This window comes from Micropterus salmoides, unplaced genomic scaffold, assembly GCF_014851395.1.
Source record: "Micropterus salmoides isolate LMB-PRFRI ecotype aquatic unplaced genomic scaffold, ASM1485139v1 Ms_hic_scaffold_13, whole genome shotgun sequence".
Classification (NCBI taxonomy): Eukaryota; Metazoa; Chordata; class Actinopteri; order Centrarchiformes; family Centrarchidae; genus Micropterus; species Micropterus salmoides.
This window is the reverse complement of record NW_024040374.1, coordinates 4,488,068-4,512,174: the sequence shown is the minus strand read 5'-3', so window position 1 is coordinate 4,512,174 and position 24,107 is coordinate 4,488,068. Positions and strand designations below refer to the sequence as shown.

Below are 24,107 nucleotides of genomic sequence, written 5' to 3'. Positions count from 1 at the left end.
TAAGGCAGGTCCTGAAAAGTCAGCTGAACAGGAAGAACAAGATCCGAGCCAATAATGCATACCCCAATGGTATCTGATGACTGGCAGATGCATGGAGGGTTTCACTCCAAATCCAGCACCTTGAGACTATACACTAAGCAGAGCAAGGGAGGCTTGTGAGTGTAAAAACAACAAGATTCACGAGTACATCAGGAAGATGGCCACCAAAGGTACTTCAGGTAGCAGAAACCCGAGGGTGAGGAAAAGGTGGAGGAAGAACCTTCATGGAGAGACAAGCCGCTCCACAACATGTTCCACTGACAGATAGAAGAAGGGGTTGATATCAAGAAATCTTTCCAGTGGCTAGAAAAGTCTGGACTAAATGACAGAACAGAAGCACTAATCATGGCGGAACAAGCACAGGCACTCAGTACACGATCGATAGAAGCTGGGGTCTACCACACCAGGCAGGACCCCAGGTGCAGACTGTGCAAGGATGCCCCTGAGACAGTACAGTACATAAAAGCAGGGTGTAAGATGTAGGCAGGAACATTGTACATGGAACGCCATAACCAGGTAGCTGGCATAGTGTACTGTAACATCTGCAATGAGTATGGACTGGAAGTCCCAAGGTCAAAATGGAAGACACCTCCTAAGGTAGTTGAGAATGACCAAGCTAAGATCCTGTGGGACTTCAAGATCCTGACTGACATACCGGTGATGGATAACCAACCAGACATCGTGTTGATCGACAAACAGCAGAAAAAGGCAGTAGTGATAGATGTGGCGATCCCCAGCGACAGCAACATCAAGAAGAAGGAACACGAGAAGCTCGAAAAATAGGGCTGAAGGAGGAGCTAGAAAAGATGTGGAGAGTAAAAGCAACGGTGGTGCCAGTAGTAATCGGAGCACTGGGGGTTATGACCCCCAAACTGGGAGAGTAGCTACAGCAGATTCCAGGTAAAACATCAGAGGTCTCTGTCCAGAAGAGTGCAGTCCTAGAAACAGCTAAGACCCTGAAACTCCCAGGTCTCTGGTAGAGGACCTGAGTTTGAGGATGACACATACCACCCCGCAAGGGGTGAGAGGGGAATTTTTTTGTTACACACACATGCACAAACACACACACACATGTGTAACCCTCAGGTGCGAACCACAGTAGAGGAACTGTTGTGGAACGGGGATCGAATAAAGTGCTTTAACATTTTGAGTGCTATCCTGCTCTTATGATCAGAAAGACAGCTTAAGTTCTGAACAACATTTGCTGTGTCACCATGAACTCATGAACTCATCATGAACTCATGAACAACAATCTTAAAATCTATAAGGCCAGAAAATGTTCACACATTCAAAGAGTCATTTAAGTACAGTGCATGTAACAGCATTAAAGGAGACAGGAAGTTAGCTGGAAAGTTTCTGTATGCACCGAAATCAAGTGACCCAGACACTTCTCAGAACAACCCCTATGAGAATGTCCTCCATCTCTAATGTCATACATGGATGACGCTCATATGCATTAATACACTCAGATGTGCACACTCTTTCTCTCAACCTTAATTATGTAAATTAGCATGACATAGTTACTCTTGTCCGATGCCCTGTGACACAGATTGAAAGAGCAATGGAAAACATACAAAGCCAGAGCTTGTGTGTCTGTGGGCGGGGGTGTTAATGTGGGTGTTTGTGGTGTTTCAGGATCCCTCAGGGGTCTCACCATTGTGTAAAGTGGTTTGGTTGTGGTTAAAAGAATGCTTAAGTGTGTTTATTTCAAACTTTCTGCAGAAGAACTACCAGAGCTGCAGTAGATGCACGTGCGAGGTTAGGGAGTTAACTTCTCAGTGGGCAACACCCTTAATATTGCATGCTTGGTTGAACAGTACTTTCACCAGGGACATGAGAAAGTTCAGAATATGCAAAAATACTTTGGGTAATTCAGCGTTTACAGTGTCATCAGCCCGTGGAGCTTGTGAAATAGCAATGTTAAACATCTAGAAAATTAGAAAGAATGAATTAACATATGCTACTAATGTTAGCATGTCTGGCTAACTAGCTTACTACCTACAGTAGTAACCGGGTGTTAATTCTAAGGCCAGGGAGCTTATGATTAACTAATTAGCTACATTCAGTGGGGCTACAATTTACAGTTTTCAATAGCACATCCATTTTGTAGTAATTCCCCATTGCTGGTCCACAAAGTTTATACTCTAGTAACCCCAGCCAAACATTACAAAACACTTACAACCTAGCCGGAGACTACATTTTAAACCAACATTAGCTTAGGCAAGGCAAGGCAAGTTTATTTGTATTTCAACAACAAGGCAATTCAAAGTATTTTACATAAAACATAAAAGCACCAGGGATATATATATAAAAAAGTTTAAAAGCAACATAGGGAAATTGAAAAAATACACATTAAAATATAATTAAAGTTACAGTGCAGTGTACAATCAGGGTAAAAAAACAGACTGAGGTGTTGAGCAAATAATTGAGTTACAATTATTTTGAAAAGAGAATAAACAGAGAAGTACACTTAAGCTGGTGATACACGGGGCAACTTTTTGAGCAATGTTGCTGGGCAATCTTGGCAGCGGCAAGTCCGACTATGTTTTGAATGGCGGTGCGGGGCGGGTGGCGGAGTATGGGTGGGGGAAGGGGATTACGGTAGTAATCTTTTCTCATTACCATTGACGACAACGTTGCCCTACACGATTGCTCTAAAAGTTGCTCTGTGTATCATCAGCTTTAATCTTCTCTCTCTAGCTAGTCTGTCCTCAGGTCCATGGCAATGTTTGGGTCCACTGAAACTCCAAAAACCCTCAGACACTACAGAGAAACCAGGACATGCCTGTCCACAGGCCACTTTGATCCAGTTATACTCTGGACACACTTGCGCGTTTCCAGGTGGACAGAGGGTCCTGGACATCACTCAGGCGAGAGACTTAAAGACCACTTCCTTCACTCTGTTCAATTTCACTCTCTTTATCAGCTTACCTAGCTACAGCTAATAAGAATCTGCTAGCTACAGTTATCTTTTCAGCTGACAAGATCGATGGTTGCTATCTAGAATAAGATGCTTGTTTTTGTCTATCTCTGTCTGAAATGAAGGACGTATTGTTTCACAAATTATTAAGAATTTGAATTGTGAATCTGCCACGTTAACATTATAAACGCTGTATGTGTAATGTGAGAACCGAAAGCTTGACAGGTGCAGCAACAGTAACTGATGGGACTTAGAATAGTCAGTTTCCAAACTGAGAATGTGGTTTGGCTTATACCTTCTGTGATTCTAAAGATTAAGAGGCACATTTCCCACAAACCTTGATACTTCTGCTCATTTCAAGGATGATGCTACTTGCCATGTCTCTCACTTCATATGAATTGGTTTTCTCTTTGGCTTTAATGAACAAATTAAACATGTTGGAGTTGATTTTCCATTCTTTCTACCTTTTGTCTTTGCCAGACACACATCCAAAAAAACAAACCAAATATATTTTCTCACTTACCCTATTGTGTTATTCCTTTTTTAATGTGTTCACAAGGAGGTATGCAGATTTTCACACATAACTGTGACACTGTTAAACTTTTTACATTATTTATGATCTTATTAAGGTTGTGCTATTATTATTATTATGTATTGTTAAGTGGCCAATAACCTGATTTATGAAATATTCTGGTCTTTGGCAAAAATGTTTCCATCATGTGGCCTCTTCGTTACTGTAGATTGACTACTTGATGTTGTTTCTCAATGAAAATGACATGCAAATGGAAGCAGGAAAGGAGAGCAGATAGAGGCGGTCAACCCGCTTATTTCAGTGATCCAAATCTGTTGATTCATATTGTGTTGTATAAAGTGTACCCAGTTTGTTGCTTGCTTCATATATTTACTCTAATTTTAGACTGTACAAATAATTTTATCAATTTACTTTAGCAGTCTGATTACCAGCCTTTTTGGCTTGTGACCTTACAGTAAATAGCCTAGCCATGCATACTCGTCACCCTTTACTACAGGTTGATAATCATCTTGTGACCACTTGGGAGCACATGACCCTAAGGTGAGGACCACTATTGTTGAGGTCTGGTGCTTCCTGGTGTTGCCAATTTATTTGTAGTAGTGTCTAGATATGGGCCCATTTGAATGGAAACAATTGGTTGGATTCCTGGTGGTTTCTACGAATGTGACAGTAAAACATGATCTTTAACTAAGAATATCAAAAAAGAAATGAATGAGAGTTATGACACAGTGATCCACACCGACTAAATTATTATGGCTCCACATCTTCAGAATACCGTGAATAAACTGACACTTGAATCAAAGATAAACGGCTGAGTCATCATCTCTCATCACACTGTGGGTGGATTTCCTCTTCTATGGTGGTTGGCATAGTAATGGCAAATAGTTGATGATTACCATTGCAAGCAGATCACTGAGAGCACACGTATCACATATTTTATCACATGACACTCAGGGGAACTTGGCATGATGTTGTGAATGACAGCATTTAAATGGTTATGGTTCAATTGGAACTTATCTTGGAACTTAAAACTGCAATAGAGTCAACATTGTGGCTTTAAGATAGCAGTCAAGTAATTCAATAAATATATCATGAAAAAAAAGACTCTATTGACTCTGTATGATATGAATTAGAAAAAAACTAATCTTTTTTTCTGCAAATTGAGGTAGTCCACTACGTTTTTTATTCTAAATTGTAATTTTCCATCCCACTTCCAGTTTATTTCAGATGGTATGGAAGAAATGCATTTACCGTATTTACCAGATTTGGTCTAGTCCAGTGCATTTGATAAAATAGACCAGACATTGTTGTGTGGTGACATCATGAAAAAAAAAAAAACTAAAGAAGTTATCTCAGTGGTAACAAAGTTGATAAAACTGTACATGGACACACTGGTTTCAAAAAATAAAGATACCTGATATGCTCAAGTTGATGAACAGATGTTAACTGAACCTCTTAACACATTCTTTTCACATTAGGGAGGATTTTTCTTGCAGAGCAAATTAAAAGGCAACTGATTACAAAGCTAGTGTGCATTTGTTTACACCGGTAAAATGTAAGGAAGTTTTAAAAAAAACATTTTATTCAACTTTTTTCCCACTTTATTGAATGGAACCCAAACAGACATCTGTAGAACATGACATTAGCTCATTATACTACCTACATCTGTGAACGTGACTGCCACATATACTCATAAGACCAAATAGTTTAATTTAGGTAGTAAAATATATATAATAAAACACAATAAGTTATAAAAACAAAAGGCTGTCATATAAAAGTGTCTTGTAAAAGTGTGTTAGGGGGTTACTTAAAGTACGAATGCTTAAAAAAGCAGGAGGAGATCCACGTTTTATGTAAATAATGAAATAATATATAATAATATTTTTGCTCATGTTGTCAGTCTCTGTGTAAATTAACAAATGGTCTTTTATGATGTATTTGATTGAATGATAATTCACTAATTAGCCATTTTCTTCAGTCATATAATTATTAGAAAAATACATTGCTTGTAAAAGTGTTTGCTTGAGCCAGTTGAAGGTACAGTTCACATGTATGCATGTATTTTATCAGGATGCTACCACCTCCGCATTAGGGTGTGACTAGAGTTATTTTTAGCCACACACGTACTGATCATGTTGTAGACTTTGTAAGTCTTTCGTGTTCCTCTGAATTACACATTGATCGTTTCACATTACATTTAATTTCAGGTGGACACATACCTGCTGTACAAGATGATATCTATTTTGCAGCTTATTCACAATATTTTAAGACTTTTTGGGGTTTCTCATTTTCAGTTCCAGTAATAATGCAACATCAACAGCTGACTGTAGGCTTATTCAGTGTCCAGTGGGTTCATTGTTATAACTTGTCCAGTGAATTAAACAATGTCTACTATTTAGGATTTCTACTTTAAAATAAAGTATGTGTTTTTCAGCCATGGTGAAAGCTGCTTTGGATGTTGCAAATCTTTTATCTTCTTCTTCCCTAAGGGACATAGAGAGTTCATTAGTATGAGTATTTAACTCTTAGTTAAATACTCATTAACTTATTAGTTATTTAGTATCCACTGCATATATAAAGATGCCTTATTTTTATGTAGCTAACAAGTACACAAAGCTTGCTAGCTCAGTTTTATCATTATTTCCTTCAGTCTGTTTAAAATAAAACAAGTTGTTCAGGTAGCGTAAGGTTAACTTCATTGGTATTAGCTTTAGCAAAAGAGCTAATGTCCAGATAGATGACTCTCCTAAAAGTGAATACAGAAATACTCTTTAGCATCCTTACATTTCCTAACATTTTCATTTGTGTTTGCTGCTCTAGGCTATTCACATCTTTGGCCTATCTCTGTACTGCAAGTAAAAACCATTCTAATTTTTTCTATGGGAACAAACACTGTCAGTAAACTACCCAAACACCTTTTTCATATTTAAAATTTTATACCGTATATATTTTGTACGATTTTGCAGTACGTTCACAACACCAGATTTTCCCGATTGCCAGCAATATCCCCCTTTCATCAGGCTACAGTATAACACTTTTGTATGTTTTCAAAGGCTCTCTTGTGACATTACCGTTACATAATAATGGAAAATCATGAAATATTTCATCAGACCAGGCCTGACTGATTGACAGGAAGTGTGCTTTGTGAGATATGGATGCTTATAACAGCAATAATATACTGCAAGGCAGCTGAATACCATGGAGAAGTATGGCACTTTCACTTTTATTTGATTTGTGACAAGTACGCTGCTTAGCTCCATCGTCAAAACACATTATGCTTATCAAATACAAAACAAGTAGTTTGTTCACCTTCTGGCAGGCCCAAATTAAGAATTATTACCAACCAAATACTGTCCATTAGATTTTGTATTTCTTCGTGTGTGTGTGTATGTACACACACACATCAGGAGAACTGAGATAAGAACTTCTATCTGAGTCATCATACATAAAATCCTATGCCTAGAGGCATATGATAGAGGGTTCATGGTGTAAGATACAACTTAACCTGTTGTTAGTGAGTCTGTGTTTGCTTATGGACATTGTTTATGCAAACCAGATGAATACTGATAACCCAAAACAAATTTGGTCCCTGGAATAATTAAGCGCTTGACACCAATCATGCTTAGGGTCAGACATGAAAAATTGAGTACTTTCAGTACTCTTTTCTACCTCAAGGCTAAGGAAGTCCTTGCTTCTGTTTCTTCACGGATGAGAGATCTGATGAGGGATGGCTGTGTTACAGTATGAAGTGTTTTGTTGTCACATGGGCTTAAAGTGTGAGATAAATACACTCTGAAGGATTGCCTTCATGTTATTGTGATTGTTTTCTCCCTATTTAGCTATACTTATCCTATGACAATTTTGCTACAGAGCACTAAAAGGTTTTATGAGCAAACAAATAACATAAGCTACCCTGCTGTCCCATTTCCCTAATTCAAACCAAGCTGAGTCCCAAATTGTCAATTTTATTATTATTTGTATGATTAATTTGGTGTTTCCATTTTTTTGAGTTACATGACAACATAGAAATAACCCCTGCAAAACCATACAAAAAGTGCATCTCAAGCATGTAAAAAATGTGACATGATATAGTGACATGAAAGCAGAAATATTTAAAAATGCAACTATTGACCTTTATAGATATTATCTACTGCTGCAGCAGAAGCGGGTTGCCCTAAAAAATAACCCAATGCTTTTGAAAAATTTTTTTACTTCTTTTCTCCGAAATGATTCTCTTGGCATGCTGCTGAGGTTGCAGAGAACCGCCACCGTCCCCACAACCTGGCTGGGTGGGGAATCAGTGTTGCAAGTGTTTCAGCAGAAGACTGTGTGGAAGTGAAACAGCTTTCGGTAGCCGAGGGACTTGAGGCCGGGAAGATTCAGGGGAAGTCAGAGTGACAGGTTCCTATTATGCCGTTCACTGTCCCCAGACAGAAGTCCCTGCTTCAAGCGTCACACTTCAGTTCCGGATCTGTCTGACTGATGTGTTTGTCAGCAGGAATCTTTAACACATTGACCACATTTTCCTGTTTTTATATGTAATAAAAGATGTAATGTCTCAAAAGGTGTCATGCTGATTCTACATATCATAAAATGGAATAAAAATGGATGAAAAGCCCTAGCAAATACGGAAATCCTGTACCCAGTGCTCAACTCATTCTCACAGCGTTCTTTCTTTTGAATGACTAATTACAATTCAGCATAAACAATTACCTGACTTATTATGGTATAATTACAACAGTTACAGTACATACATTATAACTCATAATAAGGTTCGAAGATGCCAAAAATACAAACAGAATACAAAATGCCATCAGTTTCATTTTAAAATGTGACACTAGTCAAATCCCCTCGGCAACTGTTTTTAAATGAGGCTGTTACTGAACGTTTGATAAGAACAGGCATTTGTCTCCATCTAGTGGTCATGTGTATTTACTGATTTATAAAGAGTATTTACTGTCCATCCATCCATCCACCGTCAACCGCTTATCCTGCGTACAGGGAGAGTTTGTACTGTACACTCTAAAAACTCAACAAAAAAAATTAGCATCAGTTTCCATGAAATTAGCTTTTCCTCTACAATCAAAGACAATTTCTTTTACAACTTACTTAATTGTTGATAGCTTAAAGACAAGTGTAAGTTGCTTCTTCTTATTTAAAACATTTACTTAATTACCATAATCATGGACGCAGGATTTAAGATAAGAACCATTGTAAAAATGAAGTTGTTCTGAATAGATTTTCTTCAGTAGTTTTTTTATAAAAAATCTGTAAAATATTAACTCCATTCATTAAACATTTCGTAAAATCTAAAGAAAAAAAAGTAAAGTAAAGTAAAGTGAAAAGTTAAGATTAATCTAAATGCAGCGGTGGTTGGGACAGACTTCTGGGGGCGAGAAGAGGAACGAGCAAATGGCTGATGGGTCGTGAATGGCTTGTGTTTGATCATGAAAATGTTGTCATTTTTTGTCAGGATTGCCGCATGTACGCGAAAGAAAAAAACAAAACGAACAATTTCGTGGTGGGAACTAATAATTTTAAAGTCGAGGCATTAAAGGACCATGAGAGTGCCCGAAGTCATCAGGAGAGCCTAAGGATTAAAACTGCCAAGACAGGTCATATTGAAGAGAGCCTTGCTGGGAAAAGCGTCTGAGTTGAAGTACTGTGTTGTAGGCGCTAACAGTGGGTTCATTTACACAAAAATTAATTTCAGGGAAGACAGGAAGAAAGGCTTGAAGATAGGAGAGACATGCACAAATGACTACCAGGCAAAAGAGTTCATACACTACATAGCAGAGGATGAGAGAAGAAAGATGAAGGCAAGATTATTATGTATAATTGTTTGCAAGTGCAGATTGCATATTGTCTGTCTCACCCTGCTACAGGAACCTTTGAGAAGACCTGGCCTAACAGAATGCTGCGCCATCGGTTTCCTGATGTCCTTGATCTTTTTGATGCTCTCCTTACCATCCCTGCAACTACAGCTGACTGTGAAAGAGGGTTCAGTGTTATCAAGCAGGTAAAGAGTGACTGGCGCTCACGCCTAAAAGGTGAGACCCTCTCTGACCTCCTTAAAACCCAGTTGTGCTCACCTGACATCAAAGACTTTAATCCAACCAAAGCCATTGACATCTGGCATGCTGACAGTTTGCGAACACGCAGGCCTGACTTTGTGCGCAAACATGGAACAAAAGGAACAGAGGGTGGCTCAGATTCTGATGGCACCTCTGAAGAAGAAGAACTCTGAAGACATGTGATTTAAATGATAGATAGATCCCAAACTTGAAATGTTTGCACTTTCTGTGTATATTTTGTTGTGTTTTTTATGCTAACAATGTTAATAAAATGATCAAATGCATTCAGTGGCACTCATAATTTCTCTTATTTTCACCGGAAAAAGATTTGGCTAGTGGAAATTCTGATTTCCACATTGCCTGGTGATCAAAAAAGTTAATTTAGAACCCTGGTTAGTGTGTTAGTAATAATGAATTGGCAGATTACTGCTGAGAATGATACAGAATGATAGCAATGCTAGGATCTTCTCCAGACAACAACTCAAGACAGAAAAAAAGAAGCAGTCTGCCACTACTTTTATCTCTCTCACAAAACCATCCACAGTTTTGGTCAAACAGCAATTTGCCTACAGTGGAAAGTGGTTAAAACATTTAAAAAATGTTACTCACCATAAATTGTCCTTTATATCAAGCTTCTTCAGTCTACAAGTCTACTAACACACAGTCTAAATGTCTGAATTTGTCCAAGAATGTAAAGTGTGTAGATGTGGGTAGGTGGGAACTTGAAATCCTGATGTCAAGGTGGAGAAAAAAGGTATCAAGCCAATTTTGTTAAGTTAATGGAACTTGAATTTTGTTGTAAACCCATCAACAATGAAATTTGACTTAACATTACCAGCAAAATTAAGTTGATTTAATTACCATTATTATTACTTAAACACAATGCAATTGATCAAGTGGTGGTAACAGGTCCCCTGAATTACTTTTTAGAGTGAAGAGTGAGTGGGTCACATTAGTTACAGCGACGGAGAGGTGGAGAAGCTGTGTACCTGAGTATGGGTAAAACCACAATAAACCTAAACCAAAGCAAACAGCGGCAGGTCCGAGCTACTGTAGCGTTAGCTGGCTGCTCCTGGCTGCATCACTATAGGCAAACGTTAAAATCCCTCTACATTTGCTTTTTACCGGGCTAAATCAACAGTGGTAAACAGGATAGTAACATGGGTCACATTAGTTGGTGAAGTAATGTGGAAGGCGATAAAACTTTGCACCGGATAACATTAGCAATTGCTCGGCGTTAGCTGCCGAGCTAACGTGACTTTCTCTGTTTCTCCAGCTTTACTAATGCTCACTTTGTTCTTACTCAACATCATCTGAACCTGTTTGGTCTGATGGGCTTTGGGATAAAACTTTATTGTTGTTTTGTATCCTTACGTGGAGCCTGTGTTTTGCTGTGAGCCGGTTGTTCTATGGTGTTAGTGAACTTCATGTCGTTAGCTGCCGTGTTGTCGCTGTAGTTGGAGAGGCTCGGGATCGTGCACAGGGCTGAAAAAGAAGAACAGTGGCTGATGCCAGCAAGGGAGAAAACAGGCGTGTGCTTCATTTCAAGTGAGTTTTGAGCCCATTGACAATAAGGCGATGAAAATTTGATTTATTTCATTGAAAATATTACATATAGTCCCTTTAATTGACTCATTATTTCAGCATTAGCTATGATAAGTTATTCAGGATACTTCAGGACCCCAAGCAGTTTATTATGACCCTGCTGTGAGGAAGGTAATTGTAATAATGTGATAATTAGTGTGCAGCTTAACATATTTTCAGTGTGAAGCTTTGACTTGAAATCAAAGTCAAATATTTATTACACAATGATACAGCAAGGCTGCAGGGTCTCTCTGTTTCTCACACAAACACCTTCGCAGCACAGTTGCTCAGAGGAAGCTGAAAGAGAAACACTGTTAGGTCCTCAGATTATAAGATAGAGGGGAAAAACACTCTTTCATCACTCCTCCTGTAAGTATTAAAGCACTGCAAGTCTGCCACAGGAGGAGTTAATCTTCAGGAGTTTCTGTGTTGAGCCAGTGTAAAGTTTCTTTCTCCCCAGTCAGGAAGAAAGAACAGTTTGTGGCAGTCAGCAGAGACTCGTTGCTTTATCTCCCACCCACTGCGATCTCTGCCACTCGCTTCTCCCCGAGCCTGAAGTCCTGGGGCATTATCTCAGCCTCTGCTGCTCACATTATGTCGACCTTCTGGTGCTTCGCTGCCTCCGTGCCCTCCCTAACTCCCCCCTGTCAATCTAGCCACCCTTCCCCTCGTCCTGCTGTGCTTCTTCCTTCAATCACTTCCTGCTTCCCTGCCTCCCTTCTTCCTCCTGTCCTTTCCAACCTTTCCCCCAATGTTTGCACTCAGATTCAATTTCCTTCTTTTCTCCTTTTCTCTCCTTTCTTTTTTGCCTCTTCTGATATCCTCACCTCCCTCAACCCTCATCTTGTTCCTTCTCATTGTCCCCTCTCTAAAAATCTTCTTTTTCTCATTACTGACTTAGTCCTTTCCTTCTTTTCTCTACTCCTAATACTCTTACCTCCCTTGCTTTTATTTGTCCCTTCTCTCTTTCCGGTTCTTTCCATGCAGCCTGTACTTCTTTTTTCTCATTACAAATTCCTTATTTTCTTTCCTTCTTCTGTTCCTACTGTTTGACCTTCCCCACCAAACCCTTCCTATCATACCCTATCCTATCCTATCCTATCCTATCCCATCTCTCCTGAGTATTAAGCCCATGCCGAGTTCCAGCAGGGCCAGAAATACAATCAGATAATGCTGGACCTCCAATCAGACTGGCAGAAGTTCTCTGCAGAAGCGCTTGTGCAGAGTAACTACTCTCTGCAGATGCCCACACAAAAGGTTTAATGATCGTAAACAGAAACATGCACACACAAACCCACGCACAAGGTCAATCAGGACATGCGTGCAGAAGGAACATGGCATAGAAATGCCATAATCCCATGTTTCTGTCATAAAATGAAACAAGAATTTATTCCTTCTCACGTGTGTTTTAGGTTTTTGCTATAAAAAATGGTGGCTATGCAAAGTGTTCCTTTTTGTTGGCGGAAATATGTTACATCTCCCCTGAACGAGCAACTTATGAATTTGTTTTTTTTCCCCCAATGTACTGGCACAGAATACGTAAAATGTCTTAATTCCCATATCATCCCCAGCTTTCAGGAAGGTTTTATGTAAATTTCACACCATGCTACTGTTTCTCTATTTTAATATGTTCACATCTTTTGACAACAATAACCCTGGTTATTTTGTTTTCAGTGTTCTTTTCATGCCTTCTGTGAAGATTGTCTGTGGTATATCATCTAAGCAAGTGAATTAGCATATTGCCCAAAATGTATTATTAATCCTTGAAACCTTAGGATAAATGCTATTCTTGAAGTATCTAAAGCCCGTAGGCATCAAACTTAATATCAAACACATGAGAATTTTTCCTCAAATACTGAACAACAGGAAGTTAGTAAATCACTAGATTAGACTATACAGGGATGATTTTTGTGGTTGCTCTTGATCTTAACTTTATGCCATAAACGCTGCTTGATAACCTCAGCCTGCTTAATTCCCACTGGATGTTTGCAGTTTCTGATCCAACAACAAACAGACCTTCCAATTTGGCTGGGGTCACTGATTGGATGTCTACATGATCAGCAATCCACTGTTGTTTAAAGACCCACACAGGTTTGGCAATATACTGAGAAACCATGCTGAGTGAGCCAGTATGTAAGCCATCATCTTACAAAAAATCTTAAGAAACATAATTTTATACTTTTACCTAAATCATTTATAAGCTGGGACTGCTAGAACAGTCACTGAAGTCTTATCCTTTTTTGTTTTTATAAAATAAAATAAAATAGTCAATTTTCTTAGCAGACTTTGGTGCAGTGATTTGAAGAGTATTTAACAGCTAAATCAATAACACATAGAGCACCATCAATCTCATCCCAATATTTCAGCCTCAAGTATTTCATGATTCTGGGGGCAATATTGCAAGAATTGCATGATTTACTAATTGCCGCGATGACACTGTTAAGGACTGTGTACAGTTAGGCACACATAATAAATCTTGCTGGGTCTGTCTATTACTGGGGTAATACAATCTGATCAGTTATTAACAAAGAAAAAGCCAACTACTAACTAACAGCAGGGAAAGAATACACAAAATTCAACCAAACTGCTGAAACTATGCGACCTGGCCAAATTAAAGCTGCTATCTTACAATCTTCAAGTGTGGTGTGGACAGGCCGGGGCTAGCTGGTTAGCATGCTAACTTCAGTAGACATTCAACACAAGAAATGCCTGCCTTGCCTGCCAATTAGGTTTTAGGAGTCCATGTCTGGCCAAATCTTACACATTGTAGTCCTACCTTTAACAGAGCAACAGTATCAAGATTTTTATAAAAATTTTAAATGATCAAATACCTTTTTTAACAGTTAATTTAACAGTGTAAACAATTGACAAAGCAAGACATGGACTCCTAAACCTAACTGTCATGCAAGGCAGGTACAGATTAAAATTAAAGTTAACAGCAAGGCAGTTAACAGGATTTACAGGAATGCAACAGTATGGGATAAGTAGTCCACAGGAGATAGATGCACACACACACACACACACACACACGAACACACAAAAAATACACCACAAGCTTTCTTCTTAGACACCATTGTTAATGTCATAACACCACATGAACTGGCAAAATACTGGGGCTAGAGGGCTAGCACATATTTACGTAACGGGATTGTCTATCGTCGTGTCTGTATAATGCAGATTCCAATTCAGATAACAAACTCCTTTTTTATAATTAATACCAAATGTACCAGTATGTGCAACCTCAGTGGCCGAATGCATTCTCAGAGTCCTCTAGTTCTTCTAGATATTCTATTGTTGTTAATTAATTCACATTGTTTGAAGGACAGTTGGAAAGTAACAATATTTTTTCTTTAGGAACAACCACAGTACAAAGTTACTCCCTCCTGGTGAGGAGATCACTTATCTTCTCACAGATCATGGGTCTAATATTCGGCTCAGACAGTTTGTTGTGTCCCATGCATTTCTGCGGCGCTTACCCACCTATCCTGGCCACCTGACTCCCGCATCAACCTGCTCACCTGTTCACATTCACAAATCCTCCCCACCCATTATCTCATAAATCCTTCAGTGTATATAAGCAGCTCACCAGCCCTTTCACTTTGCCACTTGCGTCTCCAGTACTATTGCCTCAGACACACATCTGTAAGAGATGGTGCTTAAGTTGTAATCTTCAAATGGGGTTGTGCCACAGATGCCACTAGTGTCTATGTGTTCAGTTACACACCTTTCTAACTACAATTGCTCATAAATAGCTGAGGCCAAACCTTATTCAGGGCTGTAGATATCATTGAGGACACTGAGGTTTGTTTCTCTGTTTCTTTGAATTTAATAACCTGTGGAGGAATTTCACAATTAGGCAAAGTACACATGATGGGTTTTAGAATGCAGAAAAGTAAAGTATCTTTTAGAAACAGCATACAGACCTTAATGTGGAGAGAAAAAAACTTTATTCACAGAAAATATAATTGAGAAACCATAATATCACAATATGTGATTACAGAGTTGCAGGATAGTCAGGAGTATTTATGGGGTTGGTGCTGCACTGCAGGAATTCCTAAAATACTGGTTATGGCCCTGACTGTTTTCTACTTTTAATTGTAACTCAAAAACACTAAAATGCAGAACTAAGCCCTGAAGAATTGAAAAAAACATGTTCTAAATTTGGGGGATGTTTCCCCTATTTTTCTGTTGCATGGTGCATTTGTTAATCATCATAATCAGCCACAGCAGGATGTATCCAACAAAAACAACACAGTACAATATAAACACAATATTTATTGTCAAAAATAACTTTAAGAACAATAACATTTAAGAACAGGGAGTGAGATGCTTTGAAGTTACCATTATTGTATTTCCAACAAACACAAAATGACATGGGTGGTAGATTAATACACTACTTGTAAGTGATTATTCAGAAATGCTAATAATAACAGGTTTCTAGATTCTTTACCAGCACACAGAATGTTAATGTTGCGTAATAATTCATCAGTTATAATCATACTGAATTTTAACAGACCAAAATTATGTCACACTTCAAAAACCACGTGGAGGTTCATATTGGACAGTTGACTATTTTTGTTCATGGCTCACACAGTAGAGCCCAGAAACAGAATATAATATATAATATAATTCCTTTTTTAATAGTACACATTATACATTTTTGTGAACAAAGTATAAACATTTTCTCTTGATACTTGTTATTCCAAACAAATGTCACCTTTCAGAGCTTAATGTCAGCTTTGATCTGATTTACAGGTTTTTTTGTGCAATATAAAGCGATCCAAACAAAAATTGACTTCAAAAGCTGTTTAATACATTATTTAGATCATGTTTGACTTTTAGATCCTGTCAGTCCCTATACCTACAGCTCTGTATCTCCTTTCACATCTGCTTTCTGTGACAGACGAGCCTTTTTTTTGTTGTTTGTTTTAAGCTGAGATTCTAAGTTGAGTCGGCTGAAGAGCAGAATCAATCATTCAGAGAGGTGTCGGACGAGCTTTTTCCCCCTCACGTTGCTTTCATCGCCTTTCAGCCTGTTCCAGGAGAGCTTGGTAGATTTCTGATTTCAGAAATCGTGGATAACAGTCGTTTTCCATCAGCCCATATATCAGTCTCTGTGCCCTGTTGAAGCAATTTGGCCCCGGCTGAGAGATATTTTCACTGATTTCTTCTCTCGTCACACAGTCAATGTTTATCTGTGTTCAGAAAACAGCAACTTTTATTTCACTCATGAGTTCTTTCTGTTTGGAGATAGTTTCATGTTTTCATGCCTGTTCAGAAAGTTAACTATGTGTTCAAATAGTAAAAGAAAATGAAAAGTGTAGCACTAAAAAAGAAAGCGAATTTAGCCTATAAACAACAAGCAAGTCTGCAACTGAGGCTAATTTGAAGTTACACAGGTCTGACTTCATTCACATCTCACTTTAGAAAAGCCATACCTGTCTAGGCGCATCAACTTGGACAAACTCTACAAAGATTCTTTTGGCAGCAACCATCATTTCTGTGTCACTGGTCTTTTTCTTGTAGTTCTCACAGGCCAGCCAAAACAGAAGGTTCTCCTCGCTGTATTCTGTCTTTAAGAAGTCCTCAAACACCAGCTGGCCTGCTGAACAGAAGGACCAGAAACTCTTTGAAACATGGACGGTTTCATTTCAGACATTCAACAGAAGTTGAATTACAAGGTTTTTAAGGACCTGGTTAGTCTGCCATAATCCTCCCTTTTTTAAACCATAATTACAGTGTGTCTAGCCTGCAACCAAATATACAATAATAATTACAAATACTCCAGGGGACTGGAACTGGTTTTCCAAGCATTAAAGTTTTTTTTCCCCACAAGGTGTGACACTTTCCATATGCCTTACTGCCCTAACCATATATTAACCCAAGCCCTAAATAATTATGACTACTGTTCTTGATTGTGCTTATTACTTTTATTACTTATTACTTTTACTATTTTCTTTTCTTTTCATGTGTAAAAAGTGAAAGATGGATCTGTGACAAACAAATCTTAACAGCTTTTCCTGACCTTTCAAATACACTGCAATGACCATTCACAGTCTTTCTCAGCAAACAGACTCACATTTCATCATGATTCCTCCCTGATGAAGACCATGGAATCTGGCTGAAAGCTTTGAAACGTATTTACATTGTCAGAAATATTGATCCCTAGCGCGAGAGTTAGAAAAGCTTCCAATGCACAACACCTTTTTACTACTCTGGTAATCATCAGCAAATTTTTCTTCCCAATTTGTCTCCACTTTGTATTACCATTACATTTCTGACCTTGTGTTTGTTACAGGAAGACCTTGTTTACTTCAAAATGCCATCTTGCAGCAGGGAACATAACATATTTGTGGGCACAGGGGTATAAAATCAGGTGAAAATAGGTTTAAATGAAGCTGCTTTTTTTTTTTAAACCGGATTTTTTTAAAAGAAAATCATAGGACCAATAAGCCTTAGCGAAAGTTTAAGCCATTCTGTTATCTTTCACTCACATTCTCCCTTCCTCAACATATTCTTTGTTAGCTCAAAGAAGTCAGTGAACAAAGAGACGAAGCAGCAAACTGCCAGGTATTGTGGTGGATGTCTGGAGGCACTTTTAACTTCAAAACCTTCAAACCCAAACCCTCCATCCCAGTGCCGCACTGCCTCAGCATCACATAATTGCACGCACCTATATTTTTTGTTATCTTCTCCTCACACCCATTACCTTTGTTACGGGAGTATTCATGGAGCTGTGATTCTAATGCAGGTGTAAAATACTTAGCATGTCTTCTGGGAGCACAAACAAACAGCTAACTGCGAGTGCCGGCGTCACACTAATCGCTTTACATAAATCACAGCTGGCGCTCTGACAGTAATTGACAGGAAACAAAATATTGTCCAGAGGCCACTTGTTCCCGTCTACGAATCACTCCCGGTCCATACCAGAGTTTTCCATCACAACAGAGCTGACTCTTTAAAATGACACAAGATATAAAGGTACATGAATGCCATCAGATTGCAAATGGCACATACACAACTATTTATTTTTTGTTACTGTTACTGTTTACCGATTTGTCATATGAGTCACTGCATTTCTTCAAAGGGAAATGGAGCAACTGGGAAGCAAGACAATATTTATCTTCCGGAGGACAGTTAATCTTGATGCGGGAGACAACAGGCTGAAATATTACAGATGAGCTGAATTCATTTTAGTAAAGTAATGAGAGAGGAACGACAGCAGCAAGAGAGAGAATGAACCCATCTCCCCTTTTAGTCATTTTCAAATAGAGGCCGGGAATATGGTCAGGTGAAAAGCCAGTGAGTGCTGGCTTTATAAATGAATAAGAGCAGGCTGGAAATCACCCTATCTACACTGGCAGCTCAGATTAGGTCTCTTATCTCTGCCAGTGTCCTCCTCCTTAAATATATCTCCAAATGGATTTGATGAACTTGAAGGAAGAATATATCCTCGATCCCTCTAAAGAAGCCTGAAGGTAATTCAAGATGATATGCGGGGCCGAGCGGCAGAGAAGTGCAATGGTGAAATGAGAGTACGGAGAATTGCGTGAGGAGCATTTGACAAAAGAGTGAGAGGAGTAAATCCATAAGTCAGCTTACTTTTGCACTCCAAAAGATGGTCGAGTGACACTCCCCACGCCAGAACATCATCAACAGGAGCCCTGCAAAGCAAAAATGTCAGAAAATGTACATCTTGTCAAACAAGTGAGGTGCATATTGTGTAAAGGACAGAGGTGTATCTCTGTCAGTCATAACTTAATTTTAAAATCCAAAATTTTATCTACTTAAATCATCAGAGTAATTGATGATTAATGATTTCTCTGTTAAAGTTTAATTAGGGTTATTTTTGTCATGTAATTTTTTTTAATTAACTGATATAAATCAATCATATTGTGATTTTATTACAAAAATATGAATAGCCATCTCATATTACAATATTTCCAATCATAGAGGATTAAATTAATGACAATTTACATCTTAGCCGATACTGGCTTTTAATTGAATACCAGCTATCAGATTATCTCAGTTTTGTCCATTGGAAATGGGTTCCCTCAGGACCACAGTTACATGAAAACAGATCATAAAAATGGAAATTAAAAGTTATGTTCTTTTACGTTATGTATGGTCAAGGAAGTGAAGCAACTAAAAAAACTATTTTTCTCAAAAGTTGGTGGAAACCAAAGCAGCGCTAAAAGAAGAGTCATTGTCTCATTGTCAATCTTGTACTTACAGTACTTCTTGTACTGCTACCCTCACGTGGCCATAAGAAAAAGAACTAAATGCAACCTCAATTAAATTCGTACCACAATGTAATGTTAGAAGGAAAAGACCTGCATTCAAATTGTTATTTCAGTAAAGGAGTAGAAGTATCTGCCAAATGTACTTCGTTGAGGGGGGGCTAACTTTAAGTCCTTCATAGATTGCTGGGTACCTTAATAATCTGAAACAGAACATATTTTACAGATCATATGTTTGGTATTTAAATTGGGTTCACTGACCAGTACTGAAAATCGTGTAATTCTGTAAATGAAATTGTTACTTGTCTGCAAAAATGTAGATGTATGCCAGCGTGGCAGCTAACAGCCAAACCAGCAGTATCCTCTTGTCATTAGTTTACTTGTTCGGGAAATCCTAAATTAGATGAAAATTTAATGATCCCTGTGGGGAAACTGGGTCGTTGCAGCAGCAGAGAATCAAATAAGAATAAGTCAGAGCAGTGAATGTAATACAAGGAATTACAGCAAGTGAACATGCTGAAAAGTGGAGCAAAAAAACAACAACTTCTGCACTGACAGACTCACAAGCTGTAGTAGATGTGCAATTAACAACGATGTGTGGATGGGATAACGTCTAGTGTAAAGAATATGTCTATGACATATATAAATATGCATTGTAAGCAGGCAGGTGAAAGAGCTTCTGTATATAGAAATGTATGTCATTTTTATCTCAGTGTTGTGGCATCTTACCAGAATTCTGCTGAATCCTATTTTAAAACATACTGTGTGAATGAATGTTATGCTAATCAGACATTAGGTACATTTAAGGACTGCACATTTATGTCTTATCTTAGGTAAATGATAAATAAATTGTGTAAACTCACAACAAAGACTTGAGGAACTAGGTGTAGGTGAGGTGTTGTAGTCATATGAATATAAAAAAACTACACCAGTTCTAATGTCCAACTAAACCCAACAGTGAGGGGTGGCTGTATCTGAGCACCACTTTTCAACGAGGAAGTGATGCTACTTACTTTCTTAAACTTTATTTATCTTGGGTAACAGTTAAACCCATTCACAAGCTGTTAATGTAACTGTGTTTTCATAGTGGGGGTCTACCAAAAACACATTTACGGTCACCAACACACATTTTGTTTCTGTCACAGCCCCCGCGACCCTATATGCAGGGTAAGCGGTTGACGATGGATGGATGGATGGATGGATGTTATTGAGCAAGTAGCACTGGGCTGATCTTGCCCCCTAGTCATCAGCACCACTACCTTGAATAAGCACACATTGGTGTATTCAGGGAAGAGTGGTTCAATTCCTGTTTTAGATGAATATTTAAACACAAATCTGTCAGTAGGTGTACAAACCTGCTATTTGTCCTGCTGAGCAACAGACTGGCAACAGATTTTAAATATTGTTCAAAGCCAGAGCACCGGAGGTCTAAATGTTTAGTCCTCTAGTTCCTTAGCTTTGAATAGATTTATGTCACTTGTCCGAGCACTGTCCTCCTAAATCACAGAATTTCTGAAAAAGTTTGATGTCCTTCTTGTGAAGAAAAAAACTAGTTGTTTAAAAGTATTTAATCTATGTTGTATGAAAATGCTAAAATCTGCCAGCTTTGACAGTGCAGTTTTGAACTGTAATTTTAAGTGCATTATCAAAGGGTCCCTCAGACATGAGGGACAAGGCATCAGAAGAAAGGCTGCATCTTAAACTAGCCACTTTTTTTCTTTTTGTTTTTTGGATTGCATCATATAGAGTACAGAAAATGTCAAGCTCAAAGAATTCTCACTTGTCTTTGGACCTTTTTTCATGTTTTCTTATGGAGGAAAGGAAGAATTGGAAAGAGAGCTGGAGGCATACTGAGAAGCTCAGAAACACAGAAACACAGAGGGAGAAACTTCCAATAAAAACTGCACAGATCACAGAAGCCCCATCTGACACACTCGCAGACAAGAAAGAACCATCCGCAAAACCCATCCCAGTTTTATTTTTGCAACATGCTTTTTGGCTGGGCAAGATCAGAGAAAGTCAGTCATTACCGAAGAACAAGGCAGACCGGAGGGGAAGTAAAACATTCAAAATGTTCAACAGTATCAAAATCCTCAGTGCCAGACAACTAGTTTGTCCAATGTCTCAAAGCTTAAACACAATTTGAAGCTCATACTTACATGTATTTTCTGTTGCCAAAAAAGACTGAAGTTTGTTTCGCAAGCTGTTGAGAGAATATGAATGTAACAACACACTCTTATCCTTAGCTTCTCAGACTTCTTTTCCTTTATACCTGACAAACCCTACAGGTACAAGCCCATGCATGTTGAGTTATAGCACAGGCAGGCCCAGGCTTAACAGAAATGTCAGCTTTCACCCTTTGCTTTTAACCTCAAAGTCCCTTCACTGAAAGTACATGTTACCTCTGCATTTTGACAGTAAACAGCCTCATTTATTGCTTTGTGTGGTGGGGAGACTGTACTTTCTGAAGCTAGTGAACGCACAAACCTAAATGAAAATTTTAAAAAGCAAAACATTGTAAACTTAAACAGGAAGGCACAGCTCTGATTAACCCTGCCCTGATAATACTGCTGTAAGTTAGAAACTCCTGGAGCTCCTGTGTTTCAGCGGTTTCTCTGCTCATGTTCAAAACTTTCTGCTCATTCAGAATCTCTCCCACACAGACGATCTTTGTTCTCTGACATGTTGAGAAAAAAAATCACAATATGACAAGAATAACATCATCATTTATGAGCATTCATAATATTTTCTACCAGTCTACCTGCCCTATACTCTGTTGTACATTATCCTGCGTTGTTGCTCTGCTGATTTGGCCAATTCAGACCATCTGCAGACACAGATGACTAGTATGAAATATGTTGTAATGATTATAATACATTTATTTATCATGTAAATACATAAAAAATATTTGTTATTCATATAAGACAGTAAGCCCGCGACCCTGTACGCAGGATAAGACAGTTGACGATGGCTGGATGGATAATATAGTAAGTAAAGTGTTGTATCTGATCCCATTTAAGGGTCAACCACCATAGACCTTTACATGGGGCCTCCTTGGGCCGGGGTCATCTGTACCCTTTTACCCCCCCGACGGCGGGCCTTAGCACAGACAGGTAAAGCAACAGTAAAGGCACCTGTGCCACTGTCATTCTGTACCACGGTGGTCTAAGTCGCTTTGATAGGCCACATCAATAGCAACAATGACGTAATTTCATGACGCAGCTCACCTGCTGATGTATTTTCATGACGCAGCTCACCTGCTGTAATTTAAACAGAAGTTATTTAAAAGTCAGTGTTTGATTTTAAACATAAAAACATATAAACATAAAAAAACATATAATTGAATGGACCCTAGGAAGAACTTTGCAATCGCTGCATCTCTTGGTAATGTTGGAAGTATTATGGTATTTTACTTGAGTAAAAGTAGCAATAACTGTAAAAATCCTCTGCTACAAATAGTATTAGTATCAAATTACCAACAGTTTAAGAGCAGAATGGCCCATTACAGAAAAATATATATTATAGTATTGGATTAAAATTATTGATGCATTAAAGCTGGTAAAGGTGGAGCTCATTTAAATTAATTTATATAGCCTACTGCTGGGTAGCTTCAACTATAATAATACATCATCATTTATTTGTTGGTTTTATATTTTGTGATATGGTCAGAATGGTGAAGCATCTTCATTTCCTCTAAAATATAGTAAACAAACAAAATAAATTATAATTAACATGCCTGACTCCATTTGTACTAAGCCAGCTGTGCGCCAATTATCAACTGCAGCTGTCAATGTTGCTAGGCGACAAGAGTGGTGTTGACGAATATGAATAGGAAGTCCACCATATACCAGACAATCTCTTTTAATAACGCTCGGATCGACCTTTGTGCTCTACAAAAGCCATTTCCACATAGGCCTACTCAGGACGCACTGAATGAAACAAACCGAGGTTTTTACGCAGTGGCTGCTTTCCCTCCCGACTCTCCATGTCAGAAACCATTAAAACACGCAAACCCCTAATTTAAATACAGTCACCCCCATTGTGTTTGCTCCTGTAATAATATAATCAATAATTCTTATTGATCACCCATTACAGGTACTACGATTGTATGTGCAATATTTTAGAATGCAGACATAACTTAATACTCTTTATTCGGGATGTTAGTAAATCGGGCCCTTAAAGTTTTTGATATCTCAGATATTTAATATAGATAGGTGCTAATTTTACTGTTTTTACTATGGACGTGCAGTATCCCACTTTTTAATTTGGTGTATGAACGTCAGACTTATTCTTATTTTGACTAAGTCTTGACTCTGATCACTCTTACTTACTTATATTGGATTTTTGGTGGTCTTTTACCCTTTAGGCCTACTCTTATTTTAAATAAGTTAAAAAGGCAAAAAAGAGGAACTATTACAGGGAAAACAAACACAATGAAGTGCTACTTGAATTTGAGAATGTAACAAAGTAGGCACTCCAGAAGCACAGGCGAATAATATGTATGCAACAGGGTAAAAGAAAAGGCACACTGCTTTGTAAAGGGAACAAAATGACCATGGACACCTTTTAATCACATGGCTACATGAAAATAAAAAAATCAGCTGCTTTTTTTCAGGGTTAGCCACAATTATTATTAATACTTTTGTGATGTATTTCCATTTCATGAAAGGTCCCCTGGAATCATTATTTAATGGGATTTGTTTCCTGTTTAAAAAGAA

At 38.3% G+C, this 24,107-nt stretch overlaps 1 protein-coding gene across 2 annotated transcripts; it reads right to left on the bottom strand.

Annotated features, from left to right (window-relative positions):
* Positions 1-15,083: 15,083 nt before the first annotated feature.
* LOC119900304 (regulator of G-protein signaling 8-like) lies at positions 15,084-21,670 on the bottom strand. 2 transcript variants are annotated; one of them, XM_038715115.1, is made up of 4 exons: positions 21,549-21,670; positions 18,752-18,813; positions 16,588-16,754; positions 15,084-16,344 (listed from the first exon to the last, which is right to left on the bottom strand). In XM_038715115.1, coding segments are annotated over exons 1-4 (408 nt in total). In that variant the 5' UTR covers positions 21,551-21,670; the 3' UTR covers positions 15,084-16,167. The 2 variants fall into 2 exon arrangements, with proteins under 2 accessions (XP_038571043.1, XP_038571044.1); XM_038715116.1 differs by having other exon boundaries at positions 16,588-16,751.
* Between the last annotated feature and the right edge of the window lie 2,437 nt (positions 21,671-24,107).

Coding starts and splice junctions, on each gene's coding strand:
- LOC119900304 (XM_038715115.1), bottom strand. Junction 16,755..18,751: donor CCATCTTTTGGAGTGCAAAA/GTAAGCTGACTT, acceptor CCTTCTGTTCAG/CAGGCCAGCTGGTGTTTGAG. Junction 16,345..16,587: donor AAGTTGATGCGCCTAGACAG/GTATGGCTTTTC, acceptor TTCTGAACACAG/ATAAACATTGACTGTGTGAC.